This window comes from Toxorhynchites rutilus, chromosome 3 (genome assembly GCF_029784135.1).
Source record: "Toxorhynchites rutilus septentrionalis strain SRP chromosome 3, ASM2978413v1, whole genome shotgun sequence".
Taxonomy (NCBI): Eukaryota; Metazoa; Arthropoda; class Insecta; order Diptera; family Culicidae; genus Toxorhynchites; species Toxorhynchites rutilus.
The window spans coordinates 81,483,765-81,503,409 of NC_073746.1; the positions used below are offsets into that span (position 1 = coordinate 81,483,765).

The window sequence follows — 19,645 nt, forward strand, 5'->3', positions numbered from 1 at the left end:
GCAGTGTCGCAGTGTCTAGCCGAAAGATGTGATTTCCCAGCGTCATCACACATAAAGCCACCCAAACGGTATGGAGCCTGACGTAGCGCGCGCACGTTTAGCATTTTTGTAGCAGCTTTTTACGAGCTCTTGTAGCGGCAATATTTTCCCGCTGCTTTTCGTGTTTTGTGTATTTTTTTTCTCATTTCGAAAATTGCGCCGTCTGTGTTGTACCGATGCACTCACATGCTCATTCACATGGACATCAGACGGTAACAAGCAACGGTCTCAGCGAGAACGGGTCGCCCTACTGCAAGTGTTAGAAATCCTTCCGTTGTACACCAGTAAGGGGGTGTACTTCCGGCAGGTGAATCGCGAGCGTGGTGTGGTGTTTTCCTTCGGATCTTTGAATATGTGAACACCCGCGGGAAAGTAAAAGTGAAATTTCATCCACACGTGAAACGTCAGAACCGGTTGCTCGAATAGTGCGAAATTATCCACAGATATTTAGAAAGATAATTCCACAGCATATGTGTTCGAAGTAAATAAAGGAACGAAGATTTATGTGAGTGGTTTTAGCGTAAATGAAGTGAAAAAGTAACAAAGTCGCACTTCTTGGATGACTTACAGGTTCTGCCAACTGCCAACAAATTCCGCATCGTTTCCGTGTGAATACCACTAGAAATAATCATGATGGACGGTAGTGAGGAATGTAATCAAGAAATATCCGAATGCTTTCGATATTTCGAATAGTTAGAAATAAACGAACATTCAAACACTCAAGCCAAAAAAAAACCTTCCGAGAGCTCCGCCCGACAGCAGTGTTTCAAAATATGTTGAGTGCGATTATGCTTATGCTACACACGGGCATCGGATATGAATTCAACGGCAATAATCATGCTATTACGCGATCATTGGCGGCATGACAATCTCGCCCAGAGAATTTTATTCACTGCTGGCGAACGGTCGCGAATAGTCAGATTTTCGGAGCGACGGTTCAGTAAAAGTTGTTTCTGCTAATTGTACCGATTTGTGGGGTCGACGAAGAAAAAAAAATTACGTGGAAGGTTACACCACTCAATTGTCAACGTGTGTGCATTGGAGGTGAATTTTGGCGAAAATCTAATCGAAGCTTATGGAAGGATCCGAGAGGAAGATGCTCGCATACAGTGTGCTGTTGTTCAGTGTTATTTGGTGCATTAGTGAGTGCAATGACGTGGTTAGCTCTAATAGGTAAGTGGCTCGCAGATTTCTGATATTGACTTGGAGTAAATGTAGGGAAATGTTAGGGAAACGCTAAAGTACAAGCAGTAACGCCATTTCAGTACAATATACGTACGTACGTGTTCAAATGATTCCATTGGATCACATTTTTTTAAGTTTAAGTTAGAGTTATTTACGGTATAAGAGATATTTTTTGTTGGATTGGTACAGAAGGCGTTATATCGGTTGAAGTCAACTTTGATGCACTTTGACGCTTAGATTTTGAATCGTATTAAGACTACATCGGTTTACGTATCTTAATTTCACTTACAACGCGATGACATGACTCCTAATTGTTATGTTAACAAAACATCAAAAGAATATGCACCTATTCAACTAAAGTAAAATAATGCATCGTGATAATTGAGGTAATATGTAATTCATGGTAAGGAGTGGCTAATTGCGCGTCCGCTTGCTAAACACACGACCGCGGGTTTGATTCCGTGGCCTTCCATTGACAAACATCTAAAATTTCCTTTTTCATGCTGCAGACACATAAACTTTAAGGCTTCAAACCTCTTCGATATTAACAAAAAGGAATTTTCAGGAAAACAATGATTTTAGTTTCTTAATCAATTTGTTTATATATTTCGGTTTGTTTTTGTGTGGATTTTGTCTTCAAAGTTATCGATCCGCCCACTCAAGCTGTCTCGGCTTATCAAAAAAAGTGGAATTCCGAATAATCCTCATTTGACTGACCTATACTTTGTCCGTTTTCAATCAACTGAGATTTTCCTGACGTTTGTTCAAGTGAGTATGCGTATTGAACCTGTTTTAACTCGATATAATGGTTGATCAGTACTGATAACTTTTGGAATTTGGTAATTTTACGTATATGGTCATATTTCAGACCTTTCTTAATGAATCCTGACTTTTTGGTCACCCAAAAACTCCTGATGAGTCGTAGTTTCAAAAACCGGATTTTCTACATTACGTAATATGTGCACGAAGTCTAAGACATCGTTTCTGCATTCTTTTGTGGCTACTTCTTATACAGGGGGGACTCGATTATATCCAGTCTTCGATTTCTTTTCACTGTATATAATCGAATCCTGTATATTGCCGGTATTCAGACAAACCGGACTAGGTAACACAATAATTATTTCGAGTAAATCGAACTCAAAGTTCAAAGCTGTGTTGTTTAAGTAGCTTCCAATATTCTTCTACAGCTCATAGTGACTCTTTAGCAAGGTCGTATGGTATTATCACAAAAAAGAACCTTCTTAGAATCGATCAAGAGGGTTTTACGACTGACTGAACTATGTGTTCTTAGTCCACTCTGACTGAACAAAAACATATTATTTAGAAACATGGTCCTCTACGAATGAACTATGATATGATAAAATCATATCATTTATTCAGTAGAATTTCCCTCACTACACCTAAAAAAACCGGTTTTATGGCATGAAACAGTATTTTATTACCAAAAATAATCGATTAGTATGTATTTTTATGTACAATACTTGATTTTCTGCAAAAAAAAATATGTTCAACGACGAAAGGGTTAGCGAGATTTTGAAAAAGAGTACCTGTAGTCAATGAAAGACCACGGTTGGATTTGAAACCGACCATGAAAAATTTGGTAATCACAATTTATCACCCTCTGGCACTTGGTCCACTCTGTCTGAATAAGATATAATAAATATTCGATACAATTTTCTATAACTATGAATTGTCTGAGAAGTATATGACGAATTTCATGCCAACCCGTCTTAGGAGTTGGCAGCACCATCTAAGATAGCAGTAAAACGTTGTGGGTGTAAACACATTGGTTTTTTAGGCAACTTTACATACTTGAAATATTCTAAAAAGAATTAGACTACTAATTAGAGAGCCAAAAAAACTCTTGATTTTTTAGAAAAAAATTATAACTCAAAAACTATAATACCTAAAAAATTCAGGTCGAAGGATGAAATGTAGGAAATTATTTGAATTTTCATTTAAAAAAGTTCCAATTTTTTTCTTAAATTGTTTTAAAAATAAAAATTCATTTTTCTCAAAAATAAAATTTTAGAAAAAATTAAAATTCCAAAAAACATATGAATCACCCTAACAATTTCCAACAAGTCATCCATACAATGAAAGATGGGCACATTTACAGGGAAAAAAGTTTTTCTAACAACAACTTTTTCATGTTTTCTTTGAAAAAATTACAACTAACCCTAATTTTGTTTAAAGTCAAGATAGCAATATAAAACATTCGACAAAACTATAAAGTCTTTTATAGTTTCTAGAATATAAGGAATTTTTGTATATAAACTCCTGAAAAAAAAATGTTTTCCTCGTAACATTTTTGTGTGAAAATTCTCGCGTTTAATAAAGTTAAACATTAATAGTAATTTTTCAAATAAAAACATGAAAAAGTTGTTGTTGGAAGAACTTTTTCTCTGTAAAAGCGCCCATATTCCGATGCATGGGTGACTAGTTAGAAATTGTAAGGGCTATTTATATCTATTTTTCCAGAATTCTAAAAACAAATGTTTAATCTTAATCTTAGTTTTCATGATATTTTTTTTCAATGATTTTGATATTTTTTAAAGTTTGATATAAGGTAATGTTTACTGATAAAATATATCACGTAAATCCATCATTTATAGTAAAAGTTATGGCTTCCGTTTCAACTTACCCTGTGTTTCAACTTGCCCCGGTGTACCTCAGCTTAGTTTGATGAGCAGACCATAAGCAATAATAAGGCTATTTGCAACATAAGTATGATCTGATAGATGTAGAATCTAGGTCAAGAAATTCTTGACTGTTTGCTACAATTAACTAATTTCTTCTTATTTTGTTATTCATTTTGGTCTGACTGAAAACCGACCATATAATCGAATCAAAAACCTTTTTTTTATTTGTTTTCATGCACATATTTTTCGTTTTTTGAAGAAAAAAGAATAATTTAATTTTTGACAGAGTTATTGAACTTCTTTATTGTTTTGATGAGCAGACCATAAGCAATATAAATTGCCTAGTTTTGGATTTTTTCGCAATCAAAAAGATCATTTAACTCAAATTCCATACAGATCAATTTAGTTTTTTCAAAGAAGGTATTCGATATATTTTTTATTTTCATCGACCACCTCAATAACCACATAACCAGCTAAACGGGTACTTAGAAGCGAATTTCAACAGCTTCTTGCGTTTGAAATGGTCATTTACCGCAAACTTGTCCTTATTTATGAAATATTTGTGTCTCGGCAACTGCATAAAATTCTCCTCGTAGTTGATATCATTTACACGTTCTGGCAACATCTGCTGGCTTCTTATTGAATGGTGTTAACGTTCCCTGTGGAGCTTTTGCCGTCTCAACGTATGCATTAACTAGCGTTATTTAATAATACTTAGTTGCGATTTCTTAAGGGGGTATTCTAGTGTAGAGACACGAATTTCGGACGTTTTTTCGAGCTCCATAAAAATAAAACAAAGATCTTTTAACAATAAAACAAAAATTGAACGGAGGAAAAACATTCATAACTAGAATAGTTGAGAGCTGATGAATTGAGGGGATTCAAAAAAAAGTTGTGTCATGGCGAACACGATTCCAGCCCTTCTGGTTATCTAAAACAATAAAATCGAACAGATTCTGAATCAGAAATGATGTCGCTGTCACATGAACCTCGGACAAGTCAAAATCATCATATTTGACAAAATGGTGGCAGTTTGAAAAACAAAATACGGTTCAAAACGTTTCATCTTACGTTTCCCAATTTTTTGAAAATAGTAAAATTTAAAAAAAATTATTTTTTTGAGGTTCATGCGATAGAGAGATGCCTGCAGATTGTACCTATATGAATTTGACATGAATCGGTTCAGTAGAACTTGAGATATCGTGTACGCCAGTTTGAAAAAAACTGGTTTCGAGAAAAACGCATTTGAAGTTCATTGTTTTGGCCGTACCAGGTTGAATACCGCATCACTAAAATGGCTCTAACTCGGTAAATAATAGGATTTTCGATAAGTCCTTTCTAGGGTATATTCTTGTATGCCTAAACTACAGAAATATGAAGGGAACAAATTCTGATTTTTTAAAAATTTCTAGACTAGAATATTTAGCCAAATAACACACCTTGAATGTATTCCGAGGTGTAAGCTCTAGAATACGCGTGACCATAGTGCAAGTCGAAGGAAATTTCTCTGACGAAAAATCCCCCGGCCAGAACGGGAATCGAACCCGAACACCCGGCATGATAATGAGAGACGCTAACCACTCGACTACGGGTGCACATCTGCTGGCATTTATCCCGATTTCGAAATTCTGCATAATAATATCATTCACAAATTGTCCCATTCATTTTCGAACTAAAACAGGTGATTCCACGGTGCTCTCAGCCTTATCAGCTGTTTCACAAATCACAAAAGTTGAAACGTATCCATGTTCCATATAGGGGAACCGCGGGTAATACGGACATTGGGGGTAAATAATATGGACAGGGTGTTGATTTGTATAGTTACATTTTGAATTTCCGATTTCTGTGAATGAGAACACCTTCTATATGTTATTCTATAATATTTAAGCCACCCTATGGCAATGAATACTGATCCCACTTTGATGAAAAGGGAAACAAAAACCGAAAATAATACATGATTCCGCGTGAGGATGTCATTTTAGCTGCTTCGATATTAAGCATTTTGAGTGGTTTTATACCAAAATTCAATTCGCTGATGGTTATATTTCGGTTTGTGAGTTAACAGAGAAGCGATATTAGGTATGTACGGAAAAGTAAATTTATTTTTGAGTGGAAAAAATTCAATTATTGAAATAATTGTACTGGTGGGGTAAAACGGACAGTTGCCAGTGGGAGTGAGATGAACTGTGAAAAGTCTGTTTAATCTATTCCTAATGAATGCCCTGCGTCTATAAACAGAAATCAAATCGTCAAATGTGGACTGTTTAGAAGCTGGCTGGAACCAAAAGCAGAATAGTTGAGGGTTTGTCCGTTTATACTACTGAAAAGCACGATATCACTTCTAGGTGGATTAATTCGATTTTTTCATCACTTAAGGGACATTCGTGATGAGTTCAGACCTTGGTTGAATAACATTATTCCTCTCGCAATCGATAAACCCCCACGCTTCATATGTTACAAACCTGTCCATATTACCATCACTACATTTCCATTATACCCGCATCGAAAAAAATGTTGTTCTTTTCGGTCTGTTTTATTTTTAGTAAAAAACATTGAAAAACACTTTTTTGTAAAATATTTGACCAATTACGTAGAAAAACAGTATATTGAAACAATATAAGAAACTGCATCAAAGTTTTGGGAAACATCAGTTTCTAGAGATATAATTGAAGTTCTTCTTAACATGTCCGTTTTATCCCCATCTCCCCTACAAGCAAATCGTCTTGTAGTCATCAAATTGCAACACAAAAGCGCTGAACCTGATAGTCATCTCGCTGATACATTTTTTCTCAATTTATCATACAAAAATCATGCTATATTGCGAAGTACCTGTGACCAAAGGATGGAATTTGTCAATTAATAAAAAAAACTAGAGGTGGGCTGTATTTGTAGCCGATATAACGAGATGTGTGTCCTCATTTCCAGTATGTATCCCTCCTTCTGGACATTTACTGTCGCCACAGGCGATTTTTTGTTTGTTCGTGAATAAAGATTTTGTATCGTGAGACATTTTTTTAATAATTTTTTATAACTTTTTTTGTGCAAATCGGTTGCGTTACTTATGGGCCACCCTGTATATCGTTGACAACGTATAAAATCAACAACGCTTACAACCCATTTCAATGGTACTCAAACACTCTGCACCTAATGGTATGAAAACCAACGATATACGAAACCCGAAAGAGCTTCCGCACCATTGTATTCACTTAACATTAACTTAACCAGATTGATCATTCCAGCGCACCCTGTTGATGATTCAGCCCCATACTTAGTAATCTTATCATTGTCACTGACGTGAAGCTAGATAAGGAAACTGATACAGACACAAGTAAAATGAGATTAGGTAAATGCTCGGAAAAAAGGATTTTTTGGTACTTCAATATAAAAGAAAAGAAATTAACAAAATCTGAATTGAATTGAAAAGAAAAATTAAAACTGTTATTTATAGGTCGTTTTTCGCTAGAGGTTTCGTTCAAAACGGTAGCAAAATAGAAATATGATTGGTCAGAGAGCACCATTCTAAGCTATAGAAACGAATTTCGGGTCAACAAGTAATAAGCATATAACTCTTAGATATTTTATCTTTCGAATGAAGTGATTATTGTACCACTTAGTTTTGCCGGCAAATAGCTATTATCGCTTAAAACCTTGCACCTCTCGTTTTCGAAACTTTGAACTTACACCCCTATTTATAAATGAAAGACGTAGTTCTACTCAAAAAACAGGAAGTGGGTTATATATGTGGTATAACCGCAAAGTTGACGTAGGACTATCGTTTATTTAGTGATCATTTGTTTGAAGTTGACTTGAAATCCATTCTGAATGAATGAATAAATGAATATTTGGGGGACTTCGAAAACGAGAGCGTTACGTTGGAGACACAAGGTTTTATGCATCCAATATTGGATACGAAAATATGCTATTGATGGGGAAGAATAATCTCCAGAAGCTTTCCTGTTAATTACACTTAATTGAAAAATTACAAAACGAAATGCATTTGATCACAGTATTATATGAATAAAAAAACATTAAAATAAACTCTTTTGCTTGAATGTAATTTTCAATTCCAAAGGGAGCTGGCAGATTATTTTGCAGCAACGATGACATCTTTCCGAATTCTTCTCGATTGCTCGATAACAACCAAACGAAAAGAGTTGCGCGCGTGTATGCGTGTGTGGCGGCTGCTCCGATGCCTAAGCGGAACCAATTTTCGATGCTGTTACTTCCTTGGTCGCCTTCTCTGTGGCATCACACTCCTCCTGATGGATTCCCTTCTCGCCTAAGGTGCACAAACAGGCTCTTGGTGACACCGTTCATCAGCGCTTTCATGATGAAGGATGTTAGCTTCACCACAACAGTGACAACATGCTCCAATCGCCGTTCAATTATAACTGAATGGTGTTCCGAGCGGCGCTCGCTTATATACCGATTGGCGATTTCAATAGCCAATTTTTCGAAAGCAATTTTAAGGCTATTGAAACAAGTTTTTTGATCAAAAAGTAACAAGTATATAACGCGTAGACATTTTATCTTTCGAATGAATTGTTCAAAATCTCGGTCTTCGGCATAACGTTTTCGTTTTCGAAACTTTGAACTTACACCCCGGTATAGAAATCAAAGAAGTAGTCCTACGTCAAAAACAAATCACCGAACGTCCCGAACGAAGATCTTGATTTGTGAATAACTAACAAGTTTATTTAGTCGATTACTAGCAGACGTAATTACAAGAATGACTTTCTTGCAACTCGGTTTTGATCTCTTTCGGTATTACGCCGTTCAAATAGTTATCACTTATGATTTTTCAAACCATTCCAAAAATAATCTCAATAAAATGACACATACGAATAATGTGGGTAAACTCAGAGAAGGGAAGGTGGTCATTGACTATTGATGCCGTGTTGTTAGTCACCTTATGTTTGAAGAGTTTCATGACTGTTGAATCACCCTGTACTCCGGTAGAGCTTACCTATGGCAAAATATAAATAAAAAACAGAATCCGCTCTCTCTGTAGCTCTCGGTTGATGTTTTGTGCGCATCGTAGTTGAGGAATTTCTCGTGAAATATAATTCATTCGATCTGATATCTTCGATAAATCATCAGACGACTGTCCACATATTCCATGGGAGGTTTTTTGACGTAGAACTACGTCTTTCAGGAAGGGTGCCAAATCAGAAAACAGGTCACGTTTTTATGAAATAAAGTTAACGTTAATAACTATTTTCACTGTGAACAGATTCTCATGATTTGCATACCAATCGAATTGGAAATTCTCTAAGATTTGTTTGATATGATATACATTACAATTCACTAATTTCTAAACGGTTTAAATTCATGAAAACTGGAAGAACTTCCTATTTTCCCATACATTTTTTCTGCCTATTCGTGTGCTAACCCTGCCTGTGTTTCGAACGCTTATAACTCGAAAATTCCTTAACAGATCGGAAAGATGTTTGTATCAAGTGATAGGATTTCTGCGCGTTTATCACAATGAATAAAATGTTATTTTTCATGAGATGCACAATTGAATAACTGTGAAATGTTAAGCGTTATCTAAACGCCCTAAGGCTGATGTCACATTAGGCGGACTCGCCGCCGCGGATATCGCGACGGTTTTTTTCTCGATATAAATCCGCTTTCAAAACCGCCCCGCTCTGTGTGACATGGCTCATTCACAATACACTGTAGATCTTCCGCTGTGGTTTTACTCGCGGAATCCGCGGCGGCGAATCCGCCTAATGTGACATCAGCCTAACTGCCAAGTTTTGATTGGGCCGATTTACGGTTTCCCCAACACAGACTCCATGTACCTGTGGAAATCCGCTTTGCAAATATACATGCAATTCGGGGGTATTTCTGTACCCACTGTGTTTCCCTAACACGGACTTCAAAATTAATGTGCCTGGGGGAATACGCTTTGCAAATACATGCAAGTCGGGGGTAATTTTTGGCGTGGAGTACTTTCGTACTCGCTTTGTACTGAGAAGTCTGGGAATTCGTCATTTCAATCGTAAAAGGACGTTCATCAAATTGATTTGTAACGAAGAACATAATGTATTACAAAAATTTCGATGCATTCTAAAATAATATTCGATATGGTAAACAAGGGGATTCCATAATATAATTTCGTAGTTCTACGTCGGAAATATGCGGCCGTGTTCTAGATACAACCAATTACATTTTTTTCAATTCCAGCGATTGATTCGAATAGAAAAAACATTGCTGTTTGGGGGAAAAATGGCCAATGGTGGATAATGACTTACAATATTCTGTTTACTAATGCTAATAGACCTTGGGGTCTATTCACGACGTGACAGTCCATTTGCGCACGTGTTTGTATTCTGAGAATCGGACTAATTAAAAAAATGCCAGGTGCAATGAACTCTTTTCATTTCTCATTGTACTTCCGAGTCACTCGACTCTTAGAATTGGGTGAGATTTGTCATATAACTCCGAAGGGAAAAATGTCACTTAAACCGACTTGACTCTCAGAATACCCCCCATATCATTTTTTCAACATATTTTGAACTCATTTGGCTGGTTCGTCACTTGTACTTCCATTTTTTGGAAGAATGTCGGGAGTGAGAATTGAACTCGTGACCTTCAGCGTGAGAGGCATGGATGTTACCACTACGCCAGATCGCCTCCCCCCCCCCCCCCTAACACATGCTGCTGTTGAAGGGGTAACTTCTGTGGATTCGACCCCGAAAAAATATGTCACCCCAATCAAAACCAAGCCTCATTATGCGAAGTGTTATGTATTTTTACTAGATGTTGTGCGTATGAGAATAATTCTACTAATAACTACTATAGTATAAAAATATCAATAACATATTTGAAAAATTTGCGTCCAATCAGATAACATGATTCGTTTATTGAATTCCTATGTGGTACTGTTCTGTATTCTATAGATACTGATTCATCGTAAGCAATGTTTATTAGTAATCCAATTTTTAAATAGGATTGAAATGCTATCTCAAATATTTCATACAGAAAAAAACACAATAATTTCGCTGCAAATAACCCAAATGACAGCTTCCAGATTAGATACCAATCATAATATTATCTCACGAAACAGCTTTATTTCTTGAGGACAAATATTGAACTATCTCATGCTGCCTTTGTTTGCTTGACTCACGATCACAGCCTTCCGAAATCTACGCATTCGCTTCGCCTCAGCCATACCCGAATGGGATACAGGTTTACATGGGATCAATTATACTAATTAGCATGCCACCGTGGTCGATTGTTTCCACGCTACTAAATAAATATTCCGCTCGAACCAACAACACCGTTGGTCATCCTCGCCCAGAATTCCGCATCCAAATTTACAGACGCATCAAGGTAGCAAAAAACAGTCCTCCCAACAGAAACAAACGGCGTATGAAGGGAAATCAACCCTAGGACGCACGCAAACATTCCTCGGATACTTAAGAGTGTATTCCAACCCGAACGGTAACGTGAAATCGAATTAAAATTTATTGCCATTTCCAGCCGAGTTTATAAATAAAATACCAAAAATCAAATATTTATCTCCGGCACACATATTAGCGAAACTGATAGCTAGCTGATCTGGTTTCTCCGAATATGATGAGGGCTCCCCGTATTTCGGCGCGTCGCCACATACCGCTCCGGTTGATCCGACTGCTAGGGGTGAGCAGATTGCAAGAGATTTTATTGAATTTTGTGTTAAATTTTTTTTAAAAAGGAACTATTTTCATAATGGGGTATTCTAGAGTAGTTGCACACGTTTCGGGCGTTTTTTCGAACCCAGTACAAAAAAAAACAAATACTATTTTTAGTATCCATCATCAGTCTGATTCAAAGTAGAATAAACTTTAATGATGGGACTATGGTAAATATATCTATAACCGTACTAAATATCATAAAAATTAGAAAAAAAACAAAAATCTTCCACTGCTGATATGCTTTCCTTATTTGTTGAGTAAAGATTTATTCCAAAGCATGGATGATGAATTCAGTGAAAATTTGAATATTGATTTCATTGCAATTGACTGTAGTGATGCTGTAGGTTCTTCGGGAAAAATTATAAACGATCAAAAAGTCAGGCGAAACACTAGCATTTCCGCTTATGCTATGCTCATTAATTCTTTTACATATCCGGTCTTGGCCCGAAGGAAGATATACTCTGTTTCTGGTGGGATTTGGATTGGATTCTGTATTACGAGCTACTACCAAGCAACCTGTTCCTCACATGTATGGCTCGCAGCAGTTTTCGACGAGGAAGCAAACATGTTCTGGGAGGATACACTATTTAAGCTGTGTGAAAGATGGCGAAAGATTGTGAAACAGAACTATGGATAAAATTAAATATAATGCTTTGATTGAAAATAATATTTTATTTTCCCAAAAATCGACATTAACTTTTAGGACAACCCATTATGAGCTATCCTGATTTATCCTGATTTTTATTTTCATTCTTCCTGATTTTTTCAAATTATAGTTGGCAACCCTGCTTATGGGTGTCCGAATCCAAAGAATTCAACATAGAGGCCGCTGTGGTATGAGCCTCGGACAAGCCAAAAAAAGTTTTTAGACAAAATGGCGGCCGTTTGAAAAAATAAATTTTGTTTAGCACGTCTTTATAGCGATTCTATTTTTTTAAATACTAGAATTAAACCATTTAAAATTTGTTGATTTATACGATAGAGAGAGAAAAAACTGTTCCATGCCAAATCGATGTAATGGTTCTCAGATTTTCGTGAAAAGTGGTTGTTGTTGAATTGGGTTATAGAGACTTTGAGCTGTATGACAGTCATTCGCCTCTTTTTCCCCCCTTACGTACCAGAACAACCACTGAGACAAAGTTCGCCGGGTAAAATATAAAATATATTGCAAAGTAATGGATCAGTGAAAAATTAGGTTGGGGAAAAAGTTATCCATTATTTTCTCGTTTGCTGGCTTTAGTGATCAATATCTCGCGTAATATTGATCATATAATTTCAAGTTTGGACTCGTTGTAAAGGCGGCATTTCACACTAAAAAAAATCTTTTGCTGTTTTTTATTTAATCCATTCAGTTCTGAGTTACAGGGTCTTAACAATGGAGGTCAACAAAGAGAAAACTCGGTACATTTTACACTTTTTATTTTATAAATGTGAAAATGCAAACCAGGCCGCTGAAATTGTGATTAATGTTTATGGTGCCGATACTGCAACAGTAAAATAAGTGCAATTTTCAATTTTTTTAAATTTTTTTGTTCAGTGCAATACACTAAATTATGATCTCTACTGTCAACAAATGGACCGTTTGAAGCTAGCAATTGACCAGAAACGTTCAGAATTGGCCAACAGAAGAGATGATGTGTTGCATCAGGACAACGCAAGGCCACACAATTCCGAGAGCTTGATTGGGATGTTTTAATGCATCCACCATATAGTTCGGACCCGGCACCAAACGATAATCACCTTTTTCTAGCATTGGAAAATTTCCAGAGTGATAAGAAATTGGGATCAAGAGAAGATTGTAAAAGTTTATTGCTATGGTTTTTCGCTAATAGGGACCAAGACCTCTATGATAGAGATACCTACCCTTAGAATGGCAACAAATTTTCCAACAAAACGGTGTATGTTTGACCCAAATCGGACAATCCGAAGCATACTACAAATAGTTTTGAATTTCACCCAAAAATAATGGATTACTTTTTCCCAACCTAACATATTTTTACAAGACATCGTACGTTGAAGTACGGGAACTGATTTTTCGTTCGAAGTGTAGCTCATTAGTTCTCATTTTAGAATGGTTAAAAAATCATATTTTCCCCTTTTTTCAAAAAATGATTTTTTTTTTCAAAAATTTTCTGACCAACTGAACCTATTCAGATGATAAGCATATCAAATTAATGCAATCAAATAAATTGTCTGGTCTCGAAAATGATCGCATTAGTAGGCCGTTGTCGGGTATCTAGTAAAGCGGAATTTCCCTTGAAAATTCGTGGCTAATACTGACATAGATATTGGGTTCAATTCCCGATCGATCTAGGGTCTTCCCGGGTTGGAAATTCTCTCGACATGCCATGGAATAAATACGTTCAGTCAATGTATTAAATTGTTCTTTCGTTAGGTGTTCTATGTCTGCGAGATAACCAGTTCGTTTTTTTACAATTTAATTTGAATACTGGTTAGTTAATGAAAAATATGAATACCGCAATATAATAATTATCATTGAGATAACTCAAATATTTGCAATCTTTGCGTCCTGCTTGGGACCATCATCATTTGAAAAAAAAAACTCTTCAGTTGAAGGTTTGGAGGCCTTGAAAAGTGCCAATGGATTCGCGAGAGCAAACTGCCATTTGTCGGAATTGGCATTGGCATTGGAATACTTATTTTGCTAATGCACTCTTCTAGACAAACTGAGTACAGCTACAGGCAATTTTGCATCAATATCATCCCTGTGTTCTGGATCGATTTCAAGAAAGCGATGGGTGACTGTTGTCCGTTGGATGAAATTAAAATTCGTTGGCCGCTGCTAGCGCTACCCTCTGCCGATAATGATATTCGTGATTATGCTGGAACGGTGGCCTCAGTGTATGAACTCGGCCTCGCGGTTGGAAAATGAATAATGTTTTTGGAAAGCAACTTCCAAATTTATTTGACTCTTGACAAGTGGAGGCTTACAATTCAATGTTTCACTTGTATTGAAGTTATATTCCGCTGGTACTATTAATACTCCTTTGGTCGGAACCATTTGAGGTGCACAAATTGGATCAATCAAAACGTATCACTGAGCGCGTTTAGACAATACTTGACATTTTACAATTATGTAATGGTTTATCTGAAAAAAAAAATAATTATTCATTGTGATAGATGCTTAGTGTCTGGTCGTGTATCCGGTTCCATGCTGCTCGCTCTCAGCTCTCTAGAGCACTGAGAGACATACACACACTCTTTACAGATGCACGGGCCGAAGGTTGTGCAGTCCACTGATTATTCAGCAAGAGCCAAAGGTTGTACCGCTCATGACAACTCTACACGAGCTGATGATTGCGCCGGCTAGTGACCATTCTATCCTGGATTCCTCGAGTCGAGAAAGACGCACCACGCTAGATATGGGGTACAGACTAGGGGGGCGTTGCTGATTAATGGTCAGCTGCATCCCAATAAGAAGTATCCCGTGTCGGGCACACGTACAGAGCATCGAAGACTGCGACATACCAATTATAAGAACACTTGTAATACTAACCTCGAGTCAACCGCGAGTAATCGGTTACATATTACTAACATAGTCTAAGCAAACATTGTCAAAATATTGAACTCCCGGCCCCGTTAGGCTGACGCCATATGAGCCTTAATAAAATATATATTTTGGATAATAAAAAAAATATATACGTAGAAATTTTTCCTATCAATTGATGCAAACATCTATTCGATCTATGATGAAATACCGAGTTATGAGCATTCGAAAATTTTAATTTTTTCCTACATGTTCAGTGTTTAGATTTTCATTTTACCTTCCATATATTTCTTTTAGACGTAGTCCTACATCAAAAAAAGCTCATACCGTTCTTGACAGATGCGTAGTTCTACATAAATAATTTTACCCCGGGGTGCAGATTTGAGATACATAGTTCCCCAGTTTTCGTTTTTCAAAATAATATGTTCAAGTTGCCATGTAGACCTTCTAAAGAAAGATTGAAAGTCTCAATTACGCGAATTGAATCACAGTTGAATATCACCAGAGGTGAACATCCCTATCGGCTGCTGCTCGCGGCACAATTCAGGGCTACCGGAACGAAGGTGCTTCCAATATGGTTCACCGAACACGCGACGACAGCGTTTAAAATCCTGTAGATACGCATCACCACAGAAATAGCCCACAACAAAAAAGAGCAACCAAACGACAACTGTAACATTTCAATAATAATTAAAAAAAGACACACACACAAAATGGTGGGTGACTTTTATGACAAATATTTTAATTAATTTATGAATATTTTATAAAGTAATGACAACGATTTGGTGGAATTTAAATTGATTTTTACTCGGTTTGAGGAATGATAATCCTATTTTATCGTCAGTCAAATTGTCTACGTTTGGAATGCTTTTTATTATTCGATCCCACAGAGAGAGAGAGAACGCACACTCCAAAATTGGTGCAGTAGGGGTTTTGGCCACAAGAGTCGATTAGAAAATGTCATGCTTCCCGTGTGTAATATAACAGTTATCATTCTGGGAAAGAATCGAAAATTGTGGCAATTTATTTTATGGTTTCTGTCTGCCTTGGTAGACGCTCCCCGGTCCCCGGTCTTACCTGGCTCCCCACACAACGAGGATATTTCAATTCAACAAGTGACTGCTATCGAAATATTTTTGTTTTTGTTCCATTTACCCTAGATGGCAATTGTGTGAAAGGAGCTCTGTAACGATTACCATTCCAACATCATCGTACGAAGAAATCTCAGCAAAGCACAAACCCCATTTGCATTAATATGTTCTATACGCTCTCATTGTGGAGAAGGTCGTATACGTTTCGGTTTTTTTTTTTTTTGCTGTTGAATTCCGCTGCTCTCTAAAAGAGGATAACAGAAATCAAGTCAAGTGAGCATATTCAAAAACAACAGATTCAAATGCAGGATATAGTCATTGCTGCAAAACGGTATCCACAACCCAACCCCATTAAAATGTATTGTGGTAGCGAAAAAAAGAACCTCAAATCCTTCTCCTCCCATTTATGCGATCTGTTCCGTATGCTGCTTATGCTCTCGAGCAACGCAACACAAGTTGTCGTGTAGCATGTGTCACTTGTGCTTATTTTTCAAACGTGGAATCCTCTCGACAATAAGTTACTTGTGAAATTAGCCTTTCAATTGTGAAGAGACATTTGGCATGGAGGTAAAATGGGTAAATATTTGTATATGCTCTTTTTTCCAGCTAGATGGAGGTAGACGCAATGGATGAGTTCACCTAACAGGATTGGATGGTTTTGTTACAGCACATATGAGGATCTTCGCTTTGTTTCTGCTCGAATTAAGACGAGAAGCATTTTTGAAATATATTTGTACAAATTATTCCAATGGAATCATTTCCCACCGCTTTCAAAAATTTCAATTTCACCGAGTGAAAATCGTAAAATAACAGTTGTAGACACTTTGCGATTTTTCTAGGTATGGTTACTTTATGGCCTGGGTATCTATATACTGTTGCTTTAGGTTTATCATCAACAAATCGAGACAATCTAACTCCCTTTAACATCAACTACAATACATATGCAAACAATAATTCCCATGTGATCATAACTACAACGTGATTTTCATAGAACCAACTGACAGCATTATTAGAACATATTATATTCTTTAGATTTGGAGTTGGTAAATATAAGAGTTTCGAGATATCATATTATGTTTTAGTTTTCGAATTATTTTGAATGAAATAGTAACAAGCGATACTTATACTCGTATCTCGTAGATCATTCGTGATCTTAAACAACCAATGGAACCGAAATGTAGAAAGAAACAACTCAAAAAGAAACAAAAAATCGTGGAAACGTGGCACGTTCTCGGTTCCAACCATATTGCTAACTACAATACTTTTCCACCTTCGGTGCACTCAGTTAAAAAAAAACATCTTCACGCAAAACGATACGCAAATACATCGACTCGGTCCTGTGCCTCACGGGAGATGATCATATCGAAGAATGAATGAGTACTCTCATCGCAAACAGCGACGAAACCACCATCGTGTGGAATCTTCACTTGCGAAAAACTGAATGGTGAATGGAGATTGCTCTTACCATCAGCATGCACTTCGACGGTAGGCTAATTAATTCATCGTAATGAAGGAGTCATTCCCACTAACTAATTGACTCATTCGGAAGGCAAAACATCAGTGACTCTGCGAATGCCAGTTACGACAACAGTTGCAAAGTTTGCCTCGGGGTAAAAATGCGGGGAATAACTGCGTTTGGCTGAAGATTGTTTGTAATTACGGTAACGGCTGCGGGCAAAGTTCTACCAGGTATTCCCGGTATGATGAATTATATGAAAACGTTATAGTTTAGGATCAGCTGAGTTGAGTGGGATAGAACAGAACTATTCGAAAAAGTGGTTATTTTCCCATTTGAATTATGTTAAAACGAGTATCAGTGGTAAACCTTCATTTGAGTCCAATCTGAATAATTCTATAAGTTGTCATTTGGTAATTAACAGCACAATGCTGCACTTTATTTCGATTACAAATCGAAATTCGAGTTCGATTGCATCGAACTCAATCTACATTAGGGTTCATTCGCAAAAATAATCCACTCAGCAAGAAGTGTTTGTGGTAAAGTGTGTGGCATCCTATTCATGTAACAAAAACATTGTTCCCAGTTGTAGATGGTCTGCATTACAGTTTTTTGCAAAATCCACTTCCACCGGATTTCTGTTAATATGTCGGCAATAAAAAATTTCTGTATTTGGCCAATTTATCATAGGTGTAGCCGCAGCTTCAGCACTTGTAGTAACTTGCGAAAGACGCCTAAAATATGTGCGTTTATTATCTAAGCAGTTCAAAAAGCCCGTCTGAAGAAACTATAGTAAGGATTTATACCGTTGACACATACATGACGACAAAAGACAAAACATGAGTATTTTGACGTAGAACTACGTCTTTCATTAAGGGTGCCAAATCAGAAAACAGGTCACGTTTTTAAGAAATAAAGTTAATGTTAATAACTATTTTTGCCGCGAACGGATTTTGGCGATTTACATACCAAACAAATCAGAAATTCCCTAAGATTTGTTTGATATGCTATGCATTACAATCCCCTGGCGTGTAAATGGTTAAAATTCATGAAAAATATAAGCGTTTCCATTTTCCCATACATTTGTTCTGCCCATTTGTGTGCTTTCCCGAACAGAGCTGTCAATAACGGGCAATTTATCGACGAGCAACGAAGGGGAAATCGCAAGATATAAAGTCTCCGTGAACAAAGGAAAAGAAGAAGAACGAAGGGGAATATTTTCTTAGAGTATAAACTGTGGATCTCGCTGAGACAAGCCTTCAGTGTCGTATGTTGGTAGTGTCGTAGCATGGTATTTCATACTTACAAGTATTGTCGTTGTTGTTGTTTCCATGCGGTGTCAAAGATATATTGATGTAGTTATGAGATGTGGAATAATGGTTCTGGTGCAACAAGTATGTAATCGCTTGTAGCCGAGTGTATGTCAATTGCGAAAAAGGCCACCGGAATAGCGTTCAAGGTAATCCAGGTAATCCATAATATCCGAAGTTATAAACAAGCGGCTTATATAAAATAACAGCGCAGTTCTACGTCAACAATGCGGCTGTATCTTGGACACAGCCTCCTATAATTTTAATTTTTTTTTCCGTTTGGGTTGGATGAAAAATTAATTTTTTAACAGTAATTTGGAGTTTTTTGACTCAAGTGTAACTTTTGAAAAGGGCGTATCGATTTCAGTAAGAGAAATTTTTAATAATTTATACCTCAAAAACTAGTCGTACCGAAATAATGTCTTAGAAAGAGTTATAGAGTATTGATGTAAAACACTGAGAAAAAATTAGTTCTTTCTTATATATTTTTTCACATAAAATAGAAGTCATGTAGAAAATTTAAAAAATGAGTCCAATATAGCAATATATATTTGACAAACTTTGTTTTTTGTTTATTAACAATAATTTTTAGCCACAAATTTTTATTTCTGATGTGATTTAAAACAAAAAAGTTCTAGATCATTCTCCTTCTAAATGCAGCCATTCTCGAGATATACAAAAAAAAGTTGATGGGTCTGAGCCTAGGGGCACGGACAGGATTTTGACATA

At 36.6% G+C, this 19,645-nt stretch overlaps 1 protein-coding gene across 1 annotated transcript in view; it reads left to right on the plus strand.

Moving 5' to 3' along the window:
- The first annotated feature begins 242 nt into the window (after positions 1–242).
- The window catches only part of LOC129779247 (protein Wnt-4), a 44,064-nt gene continuing 24,661 nt past the window's right edge, over positions 243–19,645 (plus strand). The window contains exon 1 of the mRNA XM_055786633.1: positions 243–1,212. Within this exon, the coding sequence (XP_055642608.1) occupies positions 1,115–1,212 (98 nt within the window). The 5' untranslated portion in view covers positions 243–1,114. The remainder of the gene's footprint in view (positions 1,213–19,645) is intronic.